The sequence below is a fragment of the Oreochromis aureus genome, linkage group 4, assembly GCF_013358895.1.
Source record: "Oreochromis aureus strain Israel breed Guangdong linkage group 4, ZZ_aureus, whole genome shotgun sequence".
Lineage (NCBI taxonomy): Eukaryota > Metazoa > Chordata > Actinopteri > Cichliformes > Cichlidae > Oreochromis > Oreochromis aureus.
The window spans coordinates 28,054,795-28,073,813 of record NC_052945.1 but is presented as its reverse complement, the minus strand read 5'-3'; the positions used below and the strand labels follow the sequence as shown (position 1 = coordinate 28,073,813).

The 19,019-nt window shown below is 42.7% G+C and overlaps 1 protein-coding gene across 3 annotated transcripts; it reads left to right on the top strand.

The window, feature by feature from the left end:
* Nucleotides 1-3,970: 3,970 nt before the first annotated feature.
* LOC116327137 (envoplakin-like) lies at nucleotides 3,971-18,330 on the top strand. Of its 3 annotated transcripts, XM_039611272.1 has the most exons (22): nucleotides 3,971-4,123; nucleotides 7,280-7,379; nucleotides 7,588-7,742; nucleotides 7,923-8,046; nucleotides 8,143-8,274; nucleotides 8,360-8,401; nucleotides 8,509-8,670; nucleotides 8,789-8,896; nucleotides 8,983-9,078; nucleotides 9,155-9,265; nucleotides 11,077-11,223; nucleotides 11,316-11,470; nucleotides 11,556-11,653; nucleotides 11,782-11,954; nucleotides 12,048-12,226; nucleotides 12,968-13,106; nucleotides 13,210-13,403; nucleotides 13,490-13,640; nucleotides 13,749-13,832; nucleotides 13,938-14,090; nucleotides 14,304-14,396; nucleotides 14,554-18,330. In XM_039611272.1, exons 1-22 carry the CDS (start codon nucleotides 4,083-4,085, stop codon nucleotides 18,052-18,054), a joined length of 6,138 nt encoding a protein of 2,045 aa, XP_039467206.1. In that variant the 5' UTR covers nucleotides 3,971-4,082; the 3' UTR covers nucleotides 18,055-18,330. The 3 variants fall into 3 exon arrangements, with proteins under 3 accessions (XP_039467206.1, XP_039467208.1, XP_039467207.1); XM_039611273.1 differs by lacking the exons at nucleotides 3,971-4,123; nucleotides 7,280-7,379; nucleotides 7,588-7,742; ... (5 more) ...; nucleotides 8,983-9,078; nucleotides 9,155-9,265 and adding exons at nucleotides 10,769-10,834; nucleotides 10,966-10,977; XM_039611274.1 differs by lacking the exons at nucleotides 3,971-4,123; nucleotides 7,280-7,379; nucleotides 7,588-7,742; ... (5 more) ...; nucleotides 8,983-9,078; nucleotides 9,155-9,265 and adding an exon at nucleotides 10,289-10,502.
* The last annotated feature ends 689 nt before the right edge of the window (nucleotides 18,331-19,019 follow it).

Here is a 19,019-nt window from a genome sequence, read left to right as displayed (position 1 = left end):
TAAAAATAAATCTAGTAGCTGAAATAGTCTTTGTTTTGCAGGGAGGGTGGGGCCAGGTGAAGGAGAAATGGTTAAAAGGGTTGCATCCTATCACCACTTACTGACAGCGTTTATAAAACATGATTTGGGGTTGCATAAATGCATAAATGTTAAATAAATAGCAAAGTGATTTCTTGTCTAGTTTAAGTTAAGTCTTACTGCAGTATGAGCAGACTAACTACTACTGAGTACTGGGCAAGCTTTTCCAGGCAGTCATCCACTTAACTATCATCAGCAAAATCTATGATTTCATATGTTCGCCATCTCTGCAGTGTTAAGATGGAAATAGGCAGTCTTGAGCTGTGTATCCCAGCCTTTCCACTCCTTATAGCAGTTTGCACATGTTTGGCTACTTCCTGAGAACATCCAGTTATCCATAAAATTTACAAAAAATGTTATCCAATATCTATCTTTAGACAAGCACATGTTAGGTTCACGACTACAACCTTCTATTTAAAACAAGTCACGGTTAAAGAAATGTTGTGCAGCAGAAATATTAGGAACAAACTAAAGGAATCAAGTGTACTGCATAAAGATATGGAGATATCACTGATGTTGCTGATTTAACTGCTCTTTTGATTAGGAAGCACAACTGTTCTGTCATAGCTCTAGTAAGACTAAGCATTGCAGTCTTTCTCATTAAGGTTAAAAGAGGATGTGGGTCCCAGTTATCACAGTGCAGCTGTTGCTCCATCCAATGAATGTATATATTCATGATAAAGAGACTGAAATCTGGTCACAGGTCAGTGGCGAATGATTACAGATCAGATCTCTGGATGAACAGTCCCCACTGCTGCTCACAGGTGCTGTGGGTGCGGCTGATTAAACTGCTTTCTACAGGTTTACAGAACCACAGCCTAGAAGTATGTGAGGAACGCACGCTGTGTAAATACTACAGAGTTTTTTATGAGCCAGAGAAGAGCTCTTTTTTTGTGACAGCCACACCTCAATGCCGACAGCATTATCTGAAATGAACACACGCTTGTCTTGTATGTTTTTTTCTTTTCAGGACTACAACCTTTTTTACATTGTGAAATCAATTTACGGCAGGTACGTTTGATTGAGGGAACAAGCTTATCTTTCGTGAATTGCATAATGTGTCATTTAAACAGATGGGCTGGGTTTAAGGACAGAGGCGGATAACACCATTGCTGCCTTTGAGGAAGCTTAAAATGTGCCTATGACCTCACTGCCCTCGTCTTACTCATTGCTTGTGTGAATCTTAATAAATTCTGGACTTTTTTGTTTTCTAGAAACAGTTCATGGTAAAACACTTACACTGATAAAAGTTCATCATTAACCCTGCTGCTTCACAGCAGAGCTGTTATAGTTTTGAATGAATTTTGATTTTATTTGAAATGAATGAGATGCTTTTTATTATTTCCTCTTAGTTTACTATAATATCCTCTCTTCTGAAACATCTTCTTAATGCTTATCCAAGTCAGGGCTATCCTAGTTGTAATTAAGTGTGGGTGGGGTACACCCTGGACAGGTTGCTAGTCCACCACGAGTCAGACAATCATTGACATTCCCACCCTAACACTGTCATCGTAAAGCTGGATGGCACAAGGGGACCAGGATTCGGCTGAGCGTGTCTTCTAGCAACATATATTCACATTCATATATATTAGTAGTAACAAAGGCATTTCTCAAATTAATTTCATCTAATTAATTATAAACAAAGAGTAGTCAGCCATATTTTAAATCAGGTCATTTAAAAGTTTGTTAAATGATAATTATTTATTGGCAATTAGAGTTTTTAAAAAAAAGTTACATAACAATAAAAATGTCCATTATGAAACTTAGCTGTCCTGTAACATTAAAGCACAAGGTCTAAAAGGCAAGTTAATGGTGCAAATGTGTTTCCCTGAACGCCAGGAAATGGAGCAAACCACTGTGAGGTGTACGTTTCTATAATGAAATTCAAATTATTTTATTATATTATTTTAAATCATATAGTTACATTTACAATTATGCATTGATACGGTGGCCCAGTAAGGGAACTTAAGCAAAGACCAGTAAAAAGAAAAACGCAACAAAAGTACATGAAACACGACTTATATGGAAGAAAATTGAGCAAAAGTTAAAAAAAATATATATATATATGAATAAAATATCACAAAACACAATGGAGGACACAATAACAGCTGCGGAAGTGACAAGCTAACATTCAGTTTCCTGCATCATATGACTCCTGTCTCAGCGCGATCCTTCGCATGTTTTGGTTTCTGTCTCTCCGGAAGCTGTTCCGTCACGATATTGTGTACCCAAAAACATTTCTGTTGTATTTTGTGTGCTTTTTTCTGCATTTCTAATTTTAGTTCACTTCTAAATGTGCCTCCTAGTGTTAACCACTCAGGGCTTTGGTACACTGAGGATGAAAACACCAGTTTGCCTAAAAAGGGGGAAGCCGAGACCACTTCTTTAGCTGTGCCCTTGCCCCATAGACTATGTAGTGAAATCTGGAGCAACCTCAGAATGCATTGAAGCTGCTGAGTATTCCCTCGGTGTTAACTCTGTTTTTGTTCTGCATAAGGATGTAAATCTGGCTCTTCAAGTTCTCTAATGTTCCAGTGACTTCATCAGGTAGTTAGTACTCAGATGTTTGGTTGCAGAACAGGGTCATTTAGGGTGTTAGGTTGTGAGGTTGTTATTAGGTCGAAACCTCAACCAAAACTAAAACTTGGTATGGCTGCAGGCTCAGACAGTAACCGTCTGACCGGTTCATTGCTGCAGGATTGCTGATCTTGCAGATTTAAAGTGCTGCAAGGGTCAAAGTGTCATGTCCATGACCCCGGACCTTGAGCTGCTTTTCATGTCCGACCGCCTCTGTTTGATTTCACTTCCTTTTACCTTTTTCTGGCTTCTACTCAATCCCTCCCTGTCCTCCTGCACAGGTATGTGGGTGTTGGTTTCCTGAGTAACTGCTCTGGGTGTGCATCAGACACACCTACAGCAAGCATGAGACGGAGCAGCGTGCTGAACTAATTTCTTACAAGCTCATATTGTTTGACCCCACGAGCAGAGGTGCGTCCAACTCCAATCACACACGTTAATTACTAAGCATGCTGCATACTTACACAGACGTGCACACTCCAGATGCGATGCATGCTCTGCAGCCCTGCAGTTTATCTTTGTTATCAGCTCTTTTCTTTATTTACTTCTTTTGGCAGCATGTGAAGTTTGCATTCCTCACATTAGACCTTGACTCCTGTCCGGTAATTTCACAGGGTGTGTGTGTGTGTGTGTGAGCACAGACAATATAGAAATTTATATGCTCCACCACGCTGTCTGAAAGCTAAAAGGTCAACTATTTAGAGTAACACCCAACCAGTAATGAAACTGAGTATATAATTTCGATTTCATACTTCTCAGATAACAAATACTGAAACGTAGCACAGTGAAAATCTAGGTTAGACCTTGATTGTCACATCTAAACAAAGAGAGTAAGTCCTAAAGATGAGCCTGATATCCAGTCAAGTGGCTAGTTTTTCTACATTCCTCTGTGATCATCTCTGCGGGGACCACGAGTGCTTTGTAATATACTGTGTGAGAAGCAACTTTAGAGCCCATTACTATGATAAAATTCTTTAAAATGACAAAAAAAAGGAAAACAAATCCCACTGAGCTGACTGTAAGTCACATATGAGCTAATCAATGATTTTGGTGTAAGCTCAGGAGCAAAATGAGGTCCCGTCAGACTTCCTCTCGTGTTTCCTGCAAAGGGATTAAAAAAGAGAGAAAAAAGAAAAAGCACACTCACACTTCTGAGAAAGCGCAAGCGCACAAAATTACAAGGGTAAGTGCAATTTTTCTCCTAGAATGTGAGGTTGCGGGAAAGTGGAACAGGTCCGCCCGGTCTGCCGCTCTCTCTGCTTTTCCTGGCGACACACCTGCTGGCCCGGGGAGGAGCTGAGACAGGTGAACGCTCCCTTAACTGAGAGGGAGACGCCACGGGAGGCAAGAAGGGAGCGAGAGGAAGAAGAGAGCGGTAGGAAGAAATACATTTGGACTCAGGTTATACACACAAGCGACGTCTCGAGATGTCGAAGAAAAAGGATCCCAGCTCCGTGAAGTTAAACAAGTGAGTTGGGATTTACTCTCTCTCTCCCTCTGTGTGTGTGTGTGTGTGTGTGTGTGTGTTACTGTATTGTCTTGGTTTCTCTCTTTTAAATGCCTGACTGTGTTTGTTAATCCTTTTTAGTTTTTTGTGTGCCATGATCCCATTTATGTTTGCACAGGCTGTTTCACTTTCCCCCGACAATAACACCGCAGCTCATGGGAAAGCAACACTGAGTGTTAAAGTACAGCCTGTGTTTTTACGTGCAAACAGACTTTCCGTCTCATTCATTCTTGTCTCTGTGTCACTAACTTTAAAGTCAGTTTGTTTGTCACCTCGCCCAACTCCTTCACTTAACCACACACACTTTTAATTGTTTCTTTGCCCAAGGGGTGTATCACCTGAATTCACTGACTCACTAAATCCATTTCTGGTGCCACTCAATAGGCTGAAGTTCTGACTCACTCAGCCGATATGTCAACAACGTCCCTGTCGTTTCATCCGACAGCGTGTATAGCAGTACTGCAGCTTGCAGTACTTTGCAGTTGTTCGAGGGGGAAAGTGAGTTCACTCTTGACGATGTTAATTGTGTGGACTCTTGAAGCGATTAAGCAGGGGTTTTATCTCATCCTGGTGTGAGGGGACACAGGCAAACACACACTTACTGTTACATTGGGGCGTGACCTGAAACCAAAGACTTGAAAGTGTGACTGGAAAGAAGGCATGAAGGAGCGGCAGGGCAGGGTTTTACTGCTGCTGCTGCTTTATTAATCAGCGCAGTGACACTTGTACCTGAATGGAAGTGAATGTTCATTCTGCCTGCGACAGGCTCAGGGTGGTGGGGGGCTTCCCATGATGCACTGTGTTTATCCACCTCTGGGCATTTTCATCGTCTTCTGTCCTGTCTTCCTCCCCTAACCATGGTCGTGCTGGAGGTTTTCTTCCTGTTAAAAGGGAGTTTTTCCTTCCCACTGTCGCCAAGTTCCTGGTCATCAAGGGGGTCATCTGATTATCTGGGTTTTGTCTGTGCTATTTTAGGGTCTTTACCTTGTAGAGGTGACTGATGATTTGATTTGGCACTATATAAATAAAACTGAATTGAATTGTGTTGTGGGTATTCACATCATTTCTGATGCACAGAGCTGAACATTCGCGATTCATGGGGGTCACGAGCTTCAGCAGCGCTGCGTATTTCTTCTGCGGTTCTCAGAAATGAAACACGTGACCCGCATGTTAGATGTTTGTAGTAAAAATTAGTTTGAGTAAAGGAGAAATCAGTGCTCGAGGAAGTATTCTATTTATATCCTGTTTTTCCCTAAAAGTACTTCAGAATTACAAATTGTGAAATGAAAATATGTGTGTAATTTAATCACACACGCGCACACACACACACACACACACACACACATGTCTGGTTTGCTATCCTCGTGGGGACATCCCATTGACATAATGCTTTCCCTAGCCACTTACCCTAACCCTCACCATTAAAAATGAATGCCTAACCCTAACCCTTACCCTAAACCTGACCATAACCTAATTGTAACCCTGACACTAAAACCACATTTTGAGTGTGAAAATTGCTTTCAACCCCGAGGGGAAAGTCCCCACCAGTATAGTAAATGTCAGATTCTGGTCCCCACTAGGACACACACACACACACACACACACACACACACACACACACACACACACACACACAGTTATAGTTTAGTTTATAGTGCAAAAAAATTGACATTTTTAAATACTATTTTATATGAAATTATCGAACTGTTATTACTTGGCTGTTTTAAACAGGACTGCAGTTTATGTATTTATTTTAATCATGGACCGATAACATAACTACATTTCCTATTTGATAAAGAGCTGGCAATGTAAAAACAAAAAGGGATAAATTCTTACTAGTACTAATTTCAAATATAATAAAATACTCAAAAGAAACCATGAAATATGAAGCACTTTTTAATATAAAGCGAGCAGCTATGGCAGGGCTGTCAAGCATTGGCCAAGCAAAATCAACCCCCCCCCCCTCACAAAAAAACCTGAGAAATACTGTTGAAATTGCTCTTCTTTTTACTATATGAATTAAATATAGATTAAAGACATGTGACAGAGTAAATTAATCCAAACCCTTTTTACCCTGCAAGGAATGAAAACAACACCCTTCTAGATCTTAACCTCTTGAATCAGTGCCTCTATGGAAGCCAGACATTTGTCTGACTACAAATGTCAATCAATGGCACCAATCATATGATTAAAGGTGCAGCAGGAATGTCTGAGCCCGTCACAGACAGCATTCCTGACTGCTGAAGGGAGGCGACAGGGGGACACTCCCCTCTACCCTGCAATGTGCGTCCCCTCATCTGGGGTGTGTCAGGATACATAGTCTTCCATACTACAGCCAAGAAGGAATGACAGAACAAACACATTTAATGAGAACAAAGAGCTGTGTGGAAAGTGTTTGAAGAGTGACATTAAAGTGAAGAAACACGAAGAGCCACCGAGCTGGTTTTTATGTTCACAGCTGAACAGATTTCTTTAGTATGTTTTAGTAGCAGCAGTGAAAGGTAAATAACACCATCACGTAACTTTAAGCACTTTCACAATTAGGATGTTCTTTTTCTGCACGTTCATCTAGAAATATTTAAACTGGACTTTTATCATTTTCATTATTTTCTGTCACAGAGTTAAAATGATGGATGCTCATGTTAAAATGACTAAATTCAAGTCAGCATATGTGGCAGATTTTTTTAAACTCTAGGCTCTGTATGATGTCACAGAGAAGGGATATCCTCTCCAGGCACACCCACAGAGGAAGAATATCCCCCGAATGATTTTTTACTACACAATTCGCACTGTCTCTGCCTTTTAATATGTTTAGTACATTTAAAATACTGATAATTTAAAGTGTTGTGTTACTTCTTTTACTCAGTCAATTCCTCTTCACTGTACAAACCGAGTCAGTGAACCTCTCCTAGAGATCTTCTCAGTTAAATGACTGTTTTTTTGTTTTTGTAAGCACACTTATCTGATGTTTGACGTCAGTCACATGAGTAAATGCTTTGCTGCTTTGAGGTATTGGTTTTGTTGTGTCTTCTTGTTGTATAAAGAACAACTTTAGGAGCTAAGGATAGTGATTAATTGGGAGCATTTTTACCATCATCTTTCTGTGTTCCTACCCAGGACTCAGGCCCAAGAACTGGCCATGCTGGTTTCTCGCATGCAAAAGAATGCAGACCAAGTGGAGAAGAATATCCTGCGATCAGAGAAACTGCTGGCTGTGGTAAGAAGTCCTCATAAATCATAGGTGGAGGCACTGTATGCCAGCATTTCCTTTACCTAACTCATCATTTTGCCATAAGTGTTAAAAATGCAAACATGACATGGATCTCTGAGGCACTTCTATTCCACAAGGAGTTTAGCAAAAAATCCAGACATTTCTAAAAAGGGTTGAAATGTTAGTTTGTTAAATTTGTGTTGCTCCTGTGTAGGACACAGAGCGAAAGGGGAATAACGAACAACTGCTCCACAAGAAGGAGAATGCAGAAAACCTGGCCCAGGCCGAGGGGCTGCTCAAGGACCTTTTCATGGACGTGGGCGGAGCCAAGAAGCTTCAACACCCTCAGGCTAACGAGATTGAGAGAGAGTGAGTGTGTTTAGTGGTGTCATGGCCAAAACTCAAACATACACAAACGCTGGCGTGCAGACAGAACTTGATCTGTTACATGCCACAGAGGCACTCTCATCACAAACAGTCGTTTCCACAATCCCTTTCATTGCTCTCCACCCAGCTTCTCACTACTAAGTTAAACATTTTGTCTCTCAGTGTGGGAAATCTCCACAGTCGCTGGGCCAATGACTGCGCTACCTTCAGGGAATTGTACGACTCGGTACAAGACGTGGACCGGACCCAAAAGATTGGCTGGGGTCCTCTGTTTGATGAGAAGCTGGTCAGTTGAACGACCAAAATTTCTGCAACCTTAAAGTCCTTCTGGGCTTTTTAGTAGCTGCTTGAATTTTGAACGGTTCTCTGTTGTGTTTTACAGAAACAGCTGAGAGCAGAGGCATACGGCCCCAAGCTTTCTGATGTAGAGAGGCAGATAGCAGCTCATAACCTTCGCCATCAGGAGATCAAGGCCTACGAAGACCAGCTGAAGCCCAGCACTACCCTCTCACAGGTAGCAGAGCAAATCATCACATGCATGTACTCTGCAGTTCCTGCATGCAGGCTGGATCATTCACCTGCCTCTTGTTTGTTCACAGGAGCAGTACGCCGCCCTCAAAGAGAAATACGCTGAACTTTTTGTAAGTCGATTTAATTAGTAAATTTGCCACTTGTGCTGCTTGGAGTTAAACTTGAGGACTGTTGTGTGTGGTGCTCATATGTTGTTTGCACCTTGTGTGTTCTGCAGGAGAGCTCCGAGCGACGGCGCAACCACCTGGCTTCTTTATACGAGTACATGCAAAGCTGCAGCAAGGAGCTGATCTACCTGTCGAGCCAGCAGGATAGGATCCTCCAGAGAGACTGGAGTGATCGCATGGTTGACCCGCCGAGCGTCCGCATGGAGTATGAGGTGAGAATCCAGCATCACGCATGCTGAGTGATTATTATTAGTTAAAGTCTCTGTTTGTGATTTTATCGGTGCAAAGGCAGCTTTGAATTGAGCGCTTGCACGTTTCATTTTCGCACAGAAATTCAAAACTAACGGACTGTTAGCACACGAGCAAGAAGTCAACCAGCTGCAGGAGGAAGGAGATAACCTCGTTAAGATGAAACACCCCGGCAGCCCAACCATAAAAGTACATTTTACATCTGTGATAAATCATCCTACTGTCCCGTATGGCTGTATGGTTGTAGCTTCATTTAAACATGTTGTTTTTGTCAGGCACACAGAGATACGGTACAAGCTGAATGGCAAGGCTTTCTCAACCTGTGTCTGGCACAGGAAGTACACCTGGACAATATTGACAACTACAAAAAGGTAAAGAGCTGTGGTGAAAATGAAAAGTTTATAGTTGACTAAGAGCCTGCTGCTAACAGCTGACTGTTTAATGCAGTTCCAGTTGGATGCAGAAAGGTTGTCAGAATCTCTGGAGAGACTCAGCTCGACTCTGGACTCAAAGTCCACGGAGAACAAGACCAACCCTGAGATCCTGTTGGCACTCGAGGTAAGACACAGTTTTTTTTAAAATACGTTGTGATTTCTGTGCAATTTCTAGGAGTCTTAACAAGCATAGAAAAGATACGCCATGTTTTCATGGCTGACACAAGAGGGAACAAGTCAAAGGTGGTACATGAACAATCTGAAATTCTACCAAAAATGAACACCAAACCAAACCAGACAACAGTTTGGGAATTCAGTCTGTTACAATTTTAAATGCACAGACTTCCATAACCACAAAATTAGGAGACTCGGCTGCACTGTAACAACAACAAACTGCTGTGATAACTGAGACTGCTGTAGAGAGGAATGGTTTTAGGCCAATGTTCAAGTTCAGGGATGTTAAAATGGTTATCACAGCAGTGCTACTGTAGTTGTTAAGTGTGTGGGATTTGTGACAAAGTTCAAATGTCTGTCTCCTGCCTAATAATACTGTGTACAGATAACCATTCGCACCTTTGGTCCATTTAGAACCACCAGTTAGCCTAACCCAGGTGTGGGCAGTCTCAGTCCACGAGGGCCGGTGTCCCTGCAGGTTTTAGATGTGTCCTCGAACCAACACAGCTGATTTAAATGGCTAAATTAGCTCCTCAACATGTCCTGAAGTTCTCCAGAGGCCTGGTAACGAACTAATCATGTGATTCAGGTGTGTTGACCTAAGGGGAGATCTAAAACCTGCAGGGACACCGGCCCTCGTGGACTGAGATTGCCCACCCCTGGCCTAACCCCATGCATGTTTTTTTTTTTGACTGTGAGAAGAAGTCAGAGTACTCAGAGTGAACATGTAACCTCCACAGACTGGATTTAATCCAGAATCTTCTTGCTGCAAGGCAGTAGAGCAGGGGTGGGCAACTCCAGGCCTCGAGGGCTGGTGTCCTGCAGGTTTTAGATCTCACCCTGGGTCAACACACCTGAATCAAATGATTAGTTCATTACCAGGCCTCTGGAGAATTACAAGACATGTTGAGAAGGTTATTTAGCCATTTGAATCAGCTGTGTTGGATCAAGGACACCGGCCCTCGAGGCCTGGAGTTGCCCACCCCTGCAATAGAGCAAGCTAGGACACCACTGTGCCACCCTGCTGGAGGCTCATATATTAATAGCAAAAGCAGTTTTGTCTTTAACAACAAGGGAATCAGTCTGTAAGAAGTAACTTGTTTGGTTCTGGTTTGGCTTCGTACTGCAGCTCGTGTGCTGACTTGCAGTATTTGCTGATCATTTGCATCTTCTGTTTCAGAAAGCAGGTTCGTTGCGGTTATATAAGAAAAAACTTTGCCGAGTTCATTTCAGAAAAGGCGGCTCTTTGAACTTTTCAGTTCAACTCAGATTTATTTATATAGCGACAAATAACAAAAACAGCCACTTCAAGGCACTTTATACTGTAATGTAGGGACCCTGCAATATTGGAAGGAAACCCAAACAATTACACTGGCGCCACTTTGAGCAGTGACAGTGGGAAGGGAAAACTTTTAACAGGAAGAAGCTTCAGGCAGAACCAGGTTCAGGGAGGGGCAAAAGACACACTATGTTTAAGCCCATGTTTAAGATTTCACCTCCTGAGAATCTGCATTCTCATGTGAGAGCATTATACTTTGGCCTTTATTGACTTTATACTTAATTCTGCTCATTAAAGTGTTCATTTCCTTGCTAAACAATGGTGACTTTGTTGTGTTGTGGTGCAAAATAAACCCATTGTCCCCATTTAAGGATATACTCAAGGTATCAGTTTGCACACTGAACTATAGTTGTACCTCTAACTACTTGAACAGTGGGAAAACATGGAAACTACTTTGAAACTGTTTTGAAATTCACTTTCAGGGAGATGAACCAGCAGTGAAGAGGAATGAGCAGCGCCTGGCTGCCCTCAGGGAACTTAGCGATAGCGTCGTGCCTCTGAAGTTGCGCAGAATGCAGCTCAGCAAACCGACCACTGTAATATCCCTGTGTGACTGGATCGATGAAGAGGTAGGATGTCAACAGGTGTCACTTACAGGCAGCCACCTTATGCTGGAGATCGTAAATTTAGTGATTTCTCTCTCCTTCTCTGTCTGTTTTAGGGTGCAGTACGACGTGGTGAGAAGCTAACCCTGAAGTCCAACTCTGATAATAACAACTGGAAGCTTCAGGACAGCAGTGGGAAAACCAAAACCCTCGCTGCAGCATGTTTTATGATCCCACCACCTGATCCTGAGGCCTTGGAGACAGTGAACAGGTATAATCACGACTCCTTCAGCATACTTTCTTTGCTTTATTGGTAATTATGTGATTTTAAATCACCACTGTGTGTGTGTGTTCAGTCTGGACAGACAGCTGGCTGACCTAAAGCGTCGTAGATCTGCTCTGATAGCCTCCTTAAAGAGCCCTGCTGTAGAGGTGATTCAGCCTCAGAAAGCAGGTGAGAACAAAAACAGTCACTTCACTTCTTCTCATCTCTCCGGACTTTCAGACCAGGACAGAAATCTTTTCTGAAACAATTGGGCTAGTCTAACTTTTCATTGTAGAGCTGTTTTCCTTTCTCCTCAGTTGCTGTTAAAAGTGCTCCAGAGGATCCCAGAGTTGCAGAGCTCCTCAGTGAATTAGGCAAAATCAATAAAGCCCTGGATGCGATGGAAAAAGATATCCTGAGGCGAGCGAGGACCCCGCTAGACAACCGTAACCCGACTCGGGACCTGGCAAACAGATTGCAAGAGCATGAGGTAAACATGACGAGCATTATACTTCAATGGCACCACGCAGGTCACAATGCAACTGAATTATGTCCTTTCTAAATGTGTTTCTTTGCCCTCCAGAAATCGGCACTCGCTGTGAAGAAGCTAGAGTCGGAGAAATCTGCCATCCAGAGAGAGGTGGATCCTATTCTGGCTAAGAAACCTCTGGGTCCCACCGCCTCTGCCCTGCCACCTAAACTCAGCGCCACCAACAAAAAGTTTGATGACGTCAATGCTCTCATCGACCTTTATAATAAAAAGTACGAACATTAGAATGAAATTCTAAATAAAATCTCGAATCTCGAATGAAATCTTCATTAAGGTGCAGTCATTATAATGGAAGTTTTTTAATAGAAAAAGCCTAGTTTACTCATAAATATACATAGATTAGCGTGTAATTATATCTTCTAAAAAAATGATGCGTCATGAACTTATAATTAAGCCATTAAAAATAAGCAGGTTTGTGGAAGCCGCCATGTCCCCCACCGTAACTGAATACAATTATTTCTCTTCCACCTAATCGTGTTTTATATATGTGGCTTGGGGCTGGCTACATATGGAGTTCACCAAAGGTGGAGGAGAAGAGAACTTGTAGGCGTTCACATGCTGTGGATGGACATTTAAATTCGTTCTTGGACCTTTAGACTCAAGATAAAAGGCATCATGCACATGTTTTATTGACGGAGGAGGGGTCTCCTTCACCAAAGAAACATAAAGACAGAGACAACAGTCAGAGTGAACTTCTCTGACTGAATGACCTGTACTGGACTCATTTCAAAAGGTTTTACAGCCTCTGTAGTAAATAAAGGTGGACGCCTCGCACTCGGCATTGACAGCTGTGGTAAACAGTGGACAGAAATAGCCATTTGCTTCAATAGATTTTACAATTAAATTGAGTATTTACCAACATGTCAGTTCAGATACAGTAGAGTAGTATATCTATGTGCGTGTTCTTGTGGCGTTTTCTTTATTTAACTTTGCTACTTCTCTGCTTTCATCAGAGCAACAGCTTCCATGTACTTAGAGAAAGAGATACAGAACGTAGAGGGCGTTGTCTCTGGGTTTGAGAAAGAACTGGCTAAAGACGGCACCATTCTTGACCAACCAAACTCTCTTCAGAGTCGCAACGAGAAGCTTCAGGTGTTGTAAATAAATCTAAAAGTTATACAATAGTATAGATAATTGGAATTGTGGAAATGTGTCTTTTCTCATGCCTTTTCTTTGTCATTATGTTGTCAAACAGGAAATGAGTAAAGATGTAGCGTCAAAGAAAGATGAGCTGAAGAAATTAGGCAAAGAATTGGACCTGACAGAGCAGGCGTGCAACTCTCTGCAGCAGAATCTCAATGAATATTGTCCCGACATCCGCCGGCAGGAGAACCAGGTGAAGAACCTGAAGAACCGTTACACAAGCGTCAATAGCCAGCTTCAGGAGAGGTGAGAGAAAAGTAAAGACAAAATCAGGCATTGTTGTAACCAATGCACCTGTGTTGTTGTAACTTACATGTATGTTTTTGCTTTAGGTCTGCTCTTGTGCAGCAAGCAGTCAATAAAAATCAGGATTTCCAGAATGCCGTTCAGTCGCTGGACTTCTTCTTGGTCAATTTGCCAGATAATAAGATCAAACCTACGGACAGAGTGACAGAAATTACAAGCAAGGAGAATGCTCAGAAGGTGAGTGGAAGTATTTTGTTTTGTAATTTTCATTTTATTTACATGCATCAACAAAACTCTGATGTCTGTAAATAAAATAGCTCAAGTCTGCTTTTGGTTATTTTTTAGAGAGTGGTAGAGGACATCAAGAAGAAGTCAGGTGATTTAAACCACGTCAAGGACCTTTCCCGCAATCTGCAAAATGTCTTAAATGTGAGTTCTGAGAATAAGACCTAAACATAACAAAATATTTCCTGTATATTAGGCATGGCCTCAACATGAAGCCATCCTTAAATGTTTAAATGTATTTCTTTTCAGGACTATGAGATCAAGTCAAACACTTACCGTGCCATTGTGACGGATAATGATGGTGCTGATGAGGATGAAGATGAGAGTGAAGAAAACGTCGACGAGAGACCAGTTTCACTGAAACGTCAGACTTCAACTCTGGCTCAGGCGATACAGAGAACGGTATGGTTTTACACAGCTACACAAAGACAATAAAGGAGCTACAAAAAGATATTTCATTAGTGCAAGCAGCTTTGCAACCCACCTGTATTTGACTTAATTACTGTCATAATTCACTGTTCCCTGCTTTTTTCTCTGTTGGGGTCTTGCCATAGCTGTATAACCAAATTTTAAATTATTGTAGATGGAAATAAGAATCTTCTTCTTTTACTACAGGAGAAAGATCTGTTGAACCGCTACGCTGAGGTGTCTGCAGAGAACAACCAGTTACTAAATCAGTTGGGTACAGCAAAGAACATCAAGGCTATGGTAGGATATCATGGACTCAAAATAAATCCAGCAGCATTGTTGTAGTTATTTCACTGTGTGTGTGTGTGTGTGTGTTTTTGTTTTCTGTTTTTTTACATTAAATAATACTCACCCCCTCCTTCTCTGACCTTCTTTGTGTCCTTTTATTTATGCGCAGAATGAAGAGAAAATCAGTCAGGTGGCTGTCACTCAGCAGCTGCAGCTCCAGAGCCAAATGAAAGACCAGGAGCAAAGCGATAGTTTGAAAAAGGAATTAAGTGAGGAGGTCAGCAGGCGTCTTCATGCTGAAAACAACCTGGATACATACCGCCAGAGGTTTTTGTCTCTGAAGAACAGGAGAGGAGTGGAGAGGTTGGAGGAGAAGGAGGTGGTGCAATATTACCGCGATCCCAAACTGGAGATGGAACTGCAGTCGCTGAAAAGTCGGATCGAGGATGAAGCACTGAAAAGGTCAGCCACCAAAACAGAGATTGAAATCATCAGTGAGAAGCTTATCAAACTGGAGCTGCAGCTGAGCAAAGTCGAGCCTAAACTAGTGACGAAGATCCTCACCGAATATGAGAAGGACCCCCAGCTTGACAAAGAAGCAGCTAAGCTTCGAGACGAGATTCAGAGGTTACGCCTGGAACTCCAAACGAGGAACACAGAAGCAGTTCAAGTGAAAAAAGAGATAACTGTTCTGGCTCAGCAGAAACCAAAAATCATAGAGAAAGTTGTTAAAAAGGAAGTGGTGAGGCTTGAGAAAGATCCAGAGATGCTGAAAGCTGTTCTTCTGTTCCAGAGTGATATTGCAGAGGAGGAGTACCGATGCAAGGCCCTCAATGATCACATTTTTAGCACAAGGAGCCAAATAAACACACTGGAGAGGGTCATTCCCACCATCCAACCCAAGGTTATTACCAAGGTTGTGAGCCAGGTACAACAAGATCCGGAAACGGTTGAAGAGTCAAACAAGCTGCGGATGGCTTTGGAAGAAGAGAAGGATGAAAACGTTATCTTGATGAAAGACCTCACCACCCTTCAGTTACGTTACAGTGAACTGAAGAATCTCAGGCCAAAGGTGGAGGTGAAGGAAATCATCAACGAGATTTACAGAGTTGATCCCGAGACAGAGGTTGAGATGATACGTCTGAAAAAAGAGATGCAGGATTCAAGCCAAAACCGCACAGACATGGAGAAAGAAATTGACACAGTGACGAAAACTCTGGTTACACTGCGGGCTCAGAAGCCCAAGGTGGAGTACAAGGAGGTGACCCAAGAGGTGATCAAAGAAGAAAAGAGTCCCGAAGTCATCAGGGAATTACAAAGGCTGAACAACCAAATGAACCGTCTGCAAGTCAACTATGACACCACCATAGAGCTTCTGACCCACCTGCGTAAAGAAAGGGATGAGCTGAAAGCTGAAAAAACTAAAGTGGAGACACAGCTAGTGAATAAAGAAGTCATCAAATATGAGGATGATCCTCTTCTGGAGAAAGAAGCTGACAGGTTTCGACGGAACCTCAGAGAAGAGATTCAGCACCGCCGATCTTTAGAGGAATGTCTCTTTGACCTGCAGAACCAATACATCACCCTCGAAAGGCAGAAGCCAGAGGAGAAAATTCTAACACAAGAGGTGGTTCGCCTTCAGAAGGACCCTAAGCAGATCCTGGAGCATGAGAAATTAAACAAGAAACTGGATGATGAAACAAAAACCCGCAGAAAACTTGAACTGGAAGTCAGACAACTCAGAGCTCTGATTCAAGATAAAGAGAATATGCTGGCTCAGCTGGATGATCGTCAGAAGAAGATCCAAGTAGAGTCAGAGCTGAGACAGATTAAAGCTCGTATTCTTGAACTGGAGAATGCCCCACCACCCGTTGAGGAAAAAATTATTGTCGAGGAGGTCTTGAAAGTGGAGAAGGATCCTCAGCTGGACAAACTCATTGGTAGTATACATGGCAACTTGGAGACAGAGAGCAATGAAATCAATCGTTTAGAGAGAGAAATCCGCAACATAAAGCTCAAGCTTGAAATTCTGCAAAAGGAAAAATCAATTGAGAAGGTTGTTTACAGAGAAGTTGTCCGTGTGGAGAAAGACCCAGCAGTTGAAGCTGAAAGGGAACAACTCAGAGAGCTAGTAACAAAGGAGAGAAATCTCAGGCGGAACCAAGAAGACAACATTCAAAGCATGCACCTCAAAATGACCCATCTGCAGACGTCAAAGTCTGTGACTTCTCAGGAGGAGACCACTCTCATTTCCATGAGAGATGCTCTGCAGAGAGATAAGGAAGATCTCCTGAAGCAGCTCAAAGCCTTAGAGTCCCAAAGACACAGCATCAGCATCACCTTCCAGCAACAGTCCAAGTTGATGAGTGAGAGGAACCTGATGGTACGGCAGAGAAGTCTTAAGACGTCCTCTGAAATACAACGGCTTGAAAAAGAGATCCTAAAAGAGAAGGACAAAATACACGAGAAAGACAAACTCATCATCGAGATGCTGGACAAAATAAAGAATGAGGACCGTTCTGAGACTCAAACCAGAGAGGCAAATCTTTCCACCAAGATCACCATCATGGATCCCGAAACTGGTAAAGATCTGTCACCCTACGATGCCTACTTACAGGGACTAATCGATCGAAACCAGTACATCAAACTGTCAGAGCTGGAGTGTGACTGGGAGGAAATCACTTCAACTGGTCCAGGTGGAGATACAATCCTTTTGCACGATCGAAAAAGTGGGAATCAGTACTCTGTGAAGGATGCTCTGAGGGAGGGCCGTTTGACTCAACGTGACGTGAGCCGCTACAAGGAAGGGAAAATGCCCATTTCTGAGTTTGCTCTCCTCGTTGCAGGCGAAAGAAGCAAGCCCTACGTTCCTCCATTAATGCCGAAATCTCCCACTAAAACAATCCCATCCACTCCTACCAAACCCATCTCAGCCTCTCCCTTGAGCTCCATGTCTTCATCTCTGAGGTCCTCCTACACTAACCTAAACACTCAATACAGCGGCAGTCTCGGCAGTCTGACCAACCTCAGTGCTTTACCAGGTGATGAGTTTTTCCCAATCTCTGGCATTTTTGATACCACCACCGAAAGCCGCATGTCTGTGAGAAGTGCCCTCACCCGCGGTCTCATTGATGCCGACACTGCTCTAAAGCTGCTGGAGGCACAAGCAGCCACCGGCGGAATAGTTGATCTGGGCAAAAAGGACAAGCTGTCTGTCCACAAAGCAGCTGAACAGGGCCTCATTGACACAAACCAAAAGTATAAGCTTCTGAATGCCCAGAAGGCCTTCACCGGAGTCGAGGATCCTACGACCAAACAGCGTCTTGCTGTAGGACAGGCAGCACAGAAAGGGTTCATTCCCCAAGAAAATGCCAGGAGGTACTTAGAGGCGCAGTATCTGATCGGCGGGTTGGTGGATCCCACCAAAGCAGGCCGCCTCACTGTCAAGGAAGCTCTCGCCACCGGGCTGATTGACAGCACAACGGCAAAAGATCTGCAAGATGAGGCTTCCCACACAAAGGAGCTGGTGGACCCCATCAGTAAAGAGAAGATATCATACAAACAGGCGATGGATCTGTGTAGAAAAGATATCAGCACAGGCCTCTTGCTCCTTCCTGCAACCTCCACTGACGGCGCAAATGCTCCATCATACTCAAACTTCCGTTTCTAGGAAGTTTTAAAGTCTAGATTTTGCTAAAGATTTTATTTTCTACAGACACTGGTGCTAGAGGGTGCATGAAAAGTCTAATTAACATATTTAGTTGGGAAAGAAAAGGAGAAAGACAGGTGTTCATATGTTTTGAAAACAATGGAAAAAAGTCTGGTAGAGCTGCATGCTTTTATCTGTTTCTTTTTTTCCAGTTCTATTGTTGGTCTGCTGTGAAAACAAAGTTATTTTTTGTTATGTATGTGCTGCATAGGGTCTTATTAAAATGCTTCACTTTGATTTTTTTTCTGCCTTGTTATTTAAAATACAACCAGCTGCAGCCTGTGATAGGCTTTTGACCTGTCCTGGGTGTAACCTGAACTTCAAAGTGCTGCAGAACTGAGTCGGTATGATCTGAAAGTAGCAATAGAACCTATAAACTCATTTGGAAAGCGTTTACTCAGGTCATAAAGAAGACTTCTGTACAACTTTATGCAGCTGCATTTGTTGCCCCCTGCTGGACATTGCAGGTTCAAGCCACTTTTCTAGTTCTACTGCCTTCACTTTTTAGTTTGTGCAGCTTTGTCCATGTTTTATATACAGTCCGTGATGACCATGGACTCCTGGTTTTCATTATTAATATGAGGGATCGCGCGTTTCCAGAAACAGTGTTCTTCATAAGACAGTCACGCGTGTGTTGCAACTACAAATACCCCTCTCATGAAAATAGCTGTACAAGGCTGCCAACCCCAGCGAGTCATATGTTTGGAAATGGTGGATTAAGGATACAGATTAAACATGAATCACATAAGAGCACCGTAGTGCGTTAAGGTTAACAAGGTCGAACACGATGAGGCGTGGGTCTAATAACAGACTGGTCCAGCGACGTGCACGCCTTCTTGTCTGCAGGCCGATGAGCAAAGGAGCGTGCAGAAGCTGATTTGTCTTACGCATGTGATTAAATTGTGATATTGGTTATGGTCTAACAC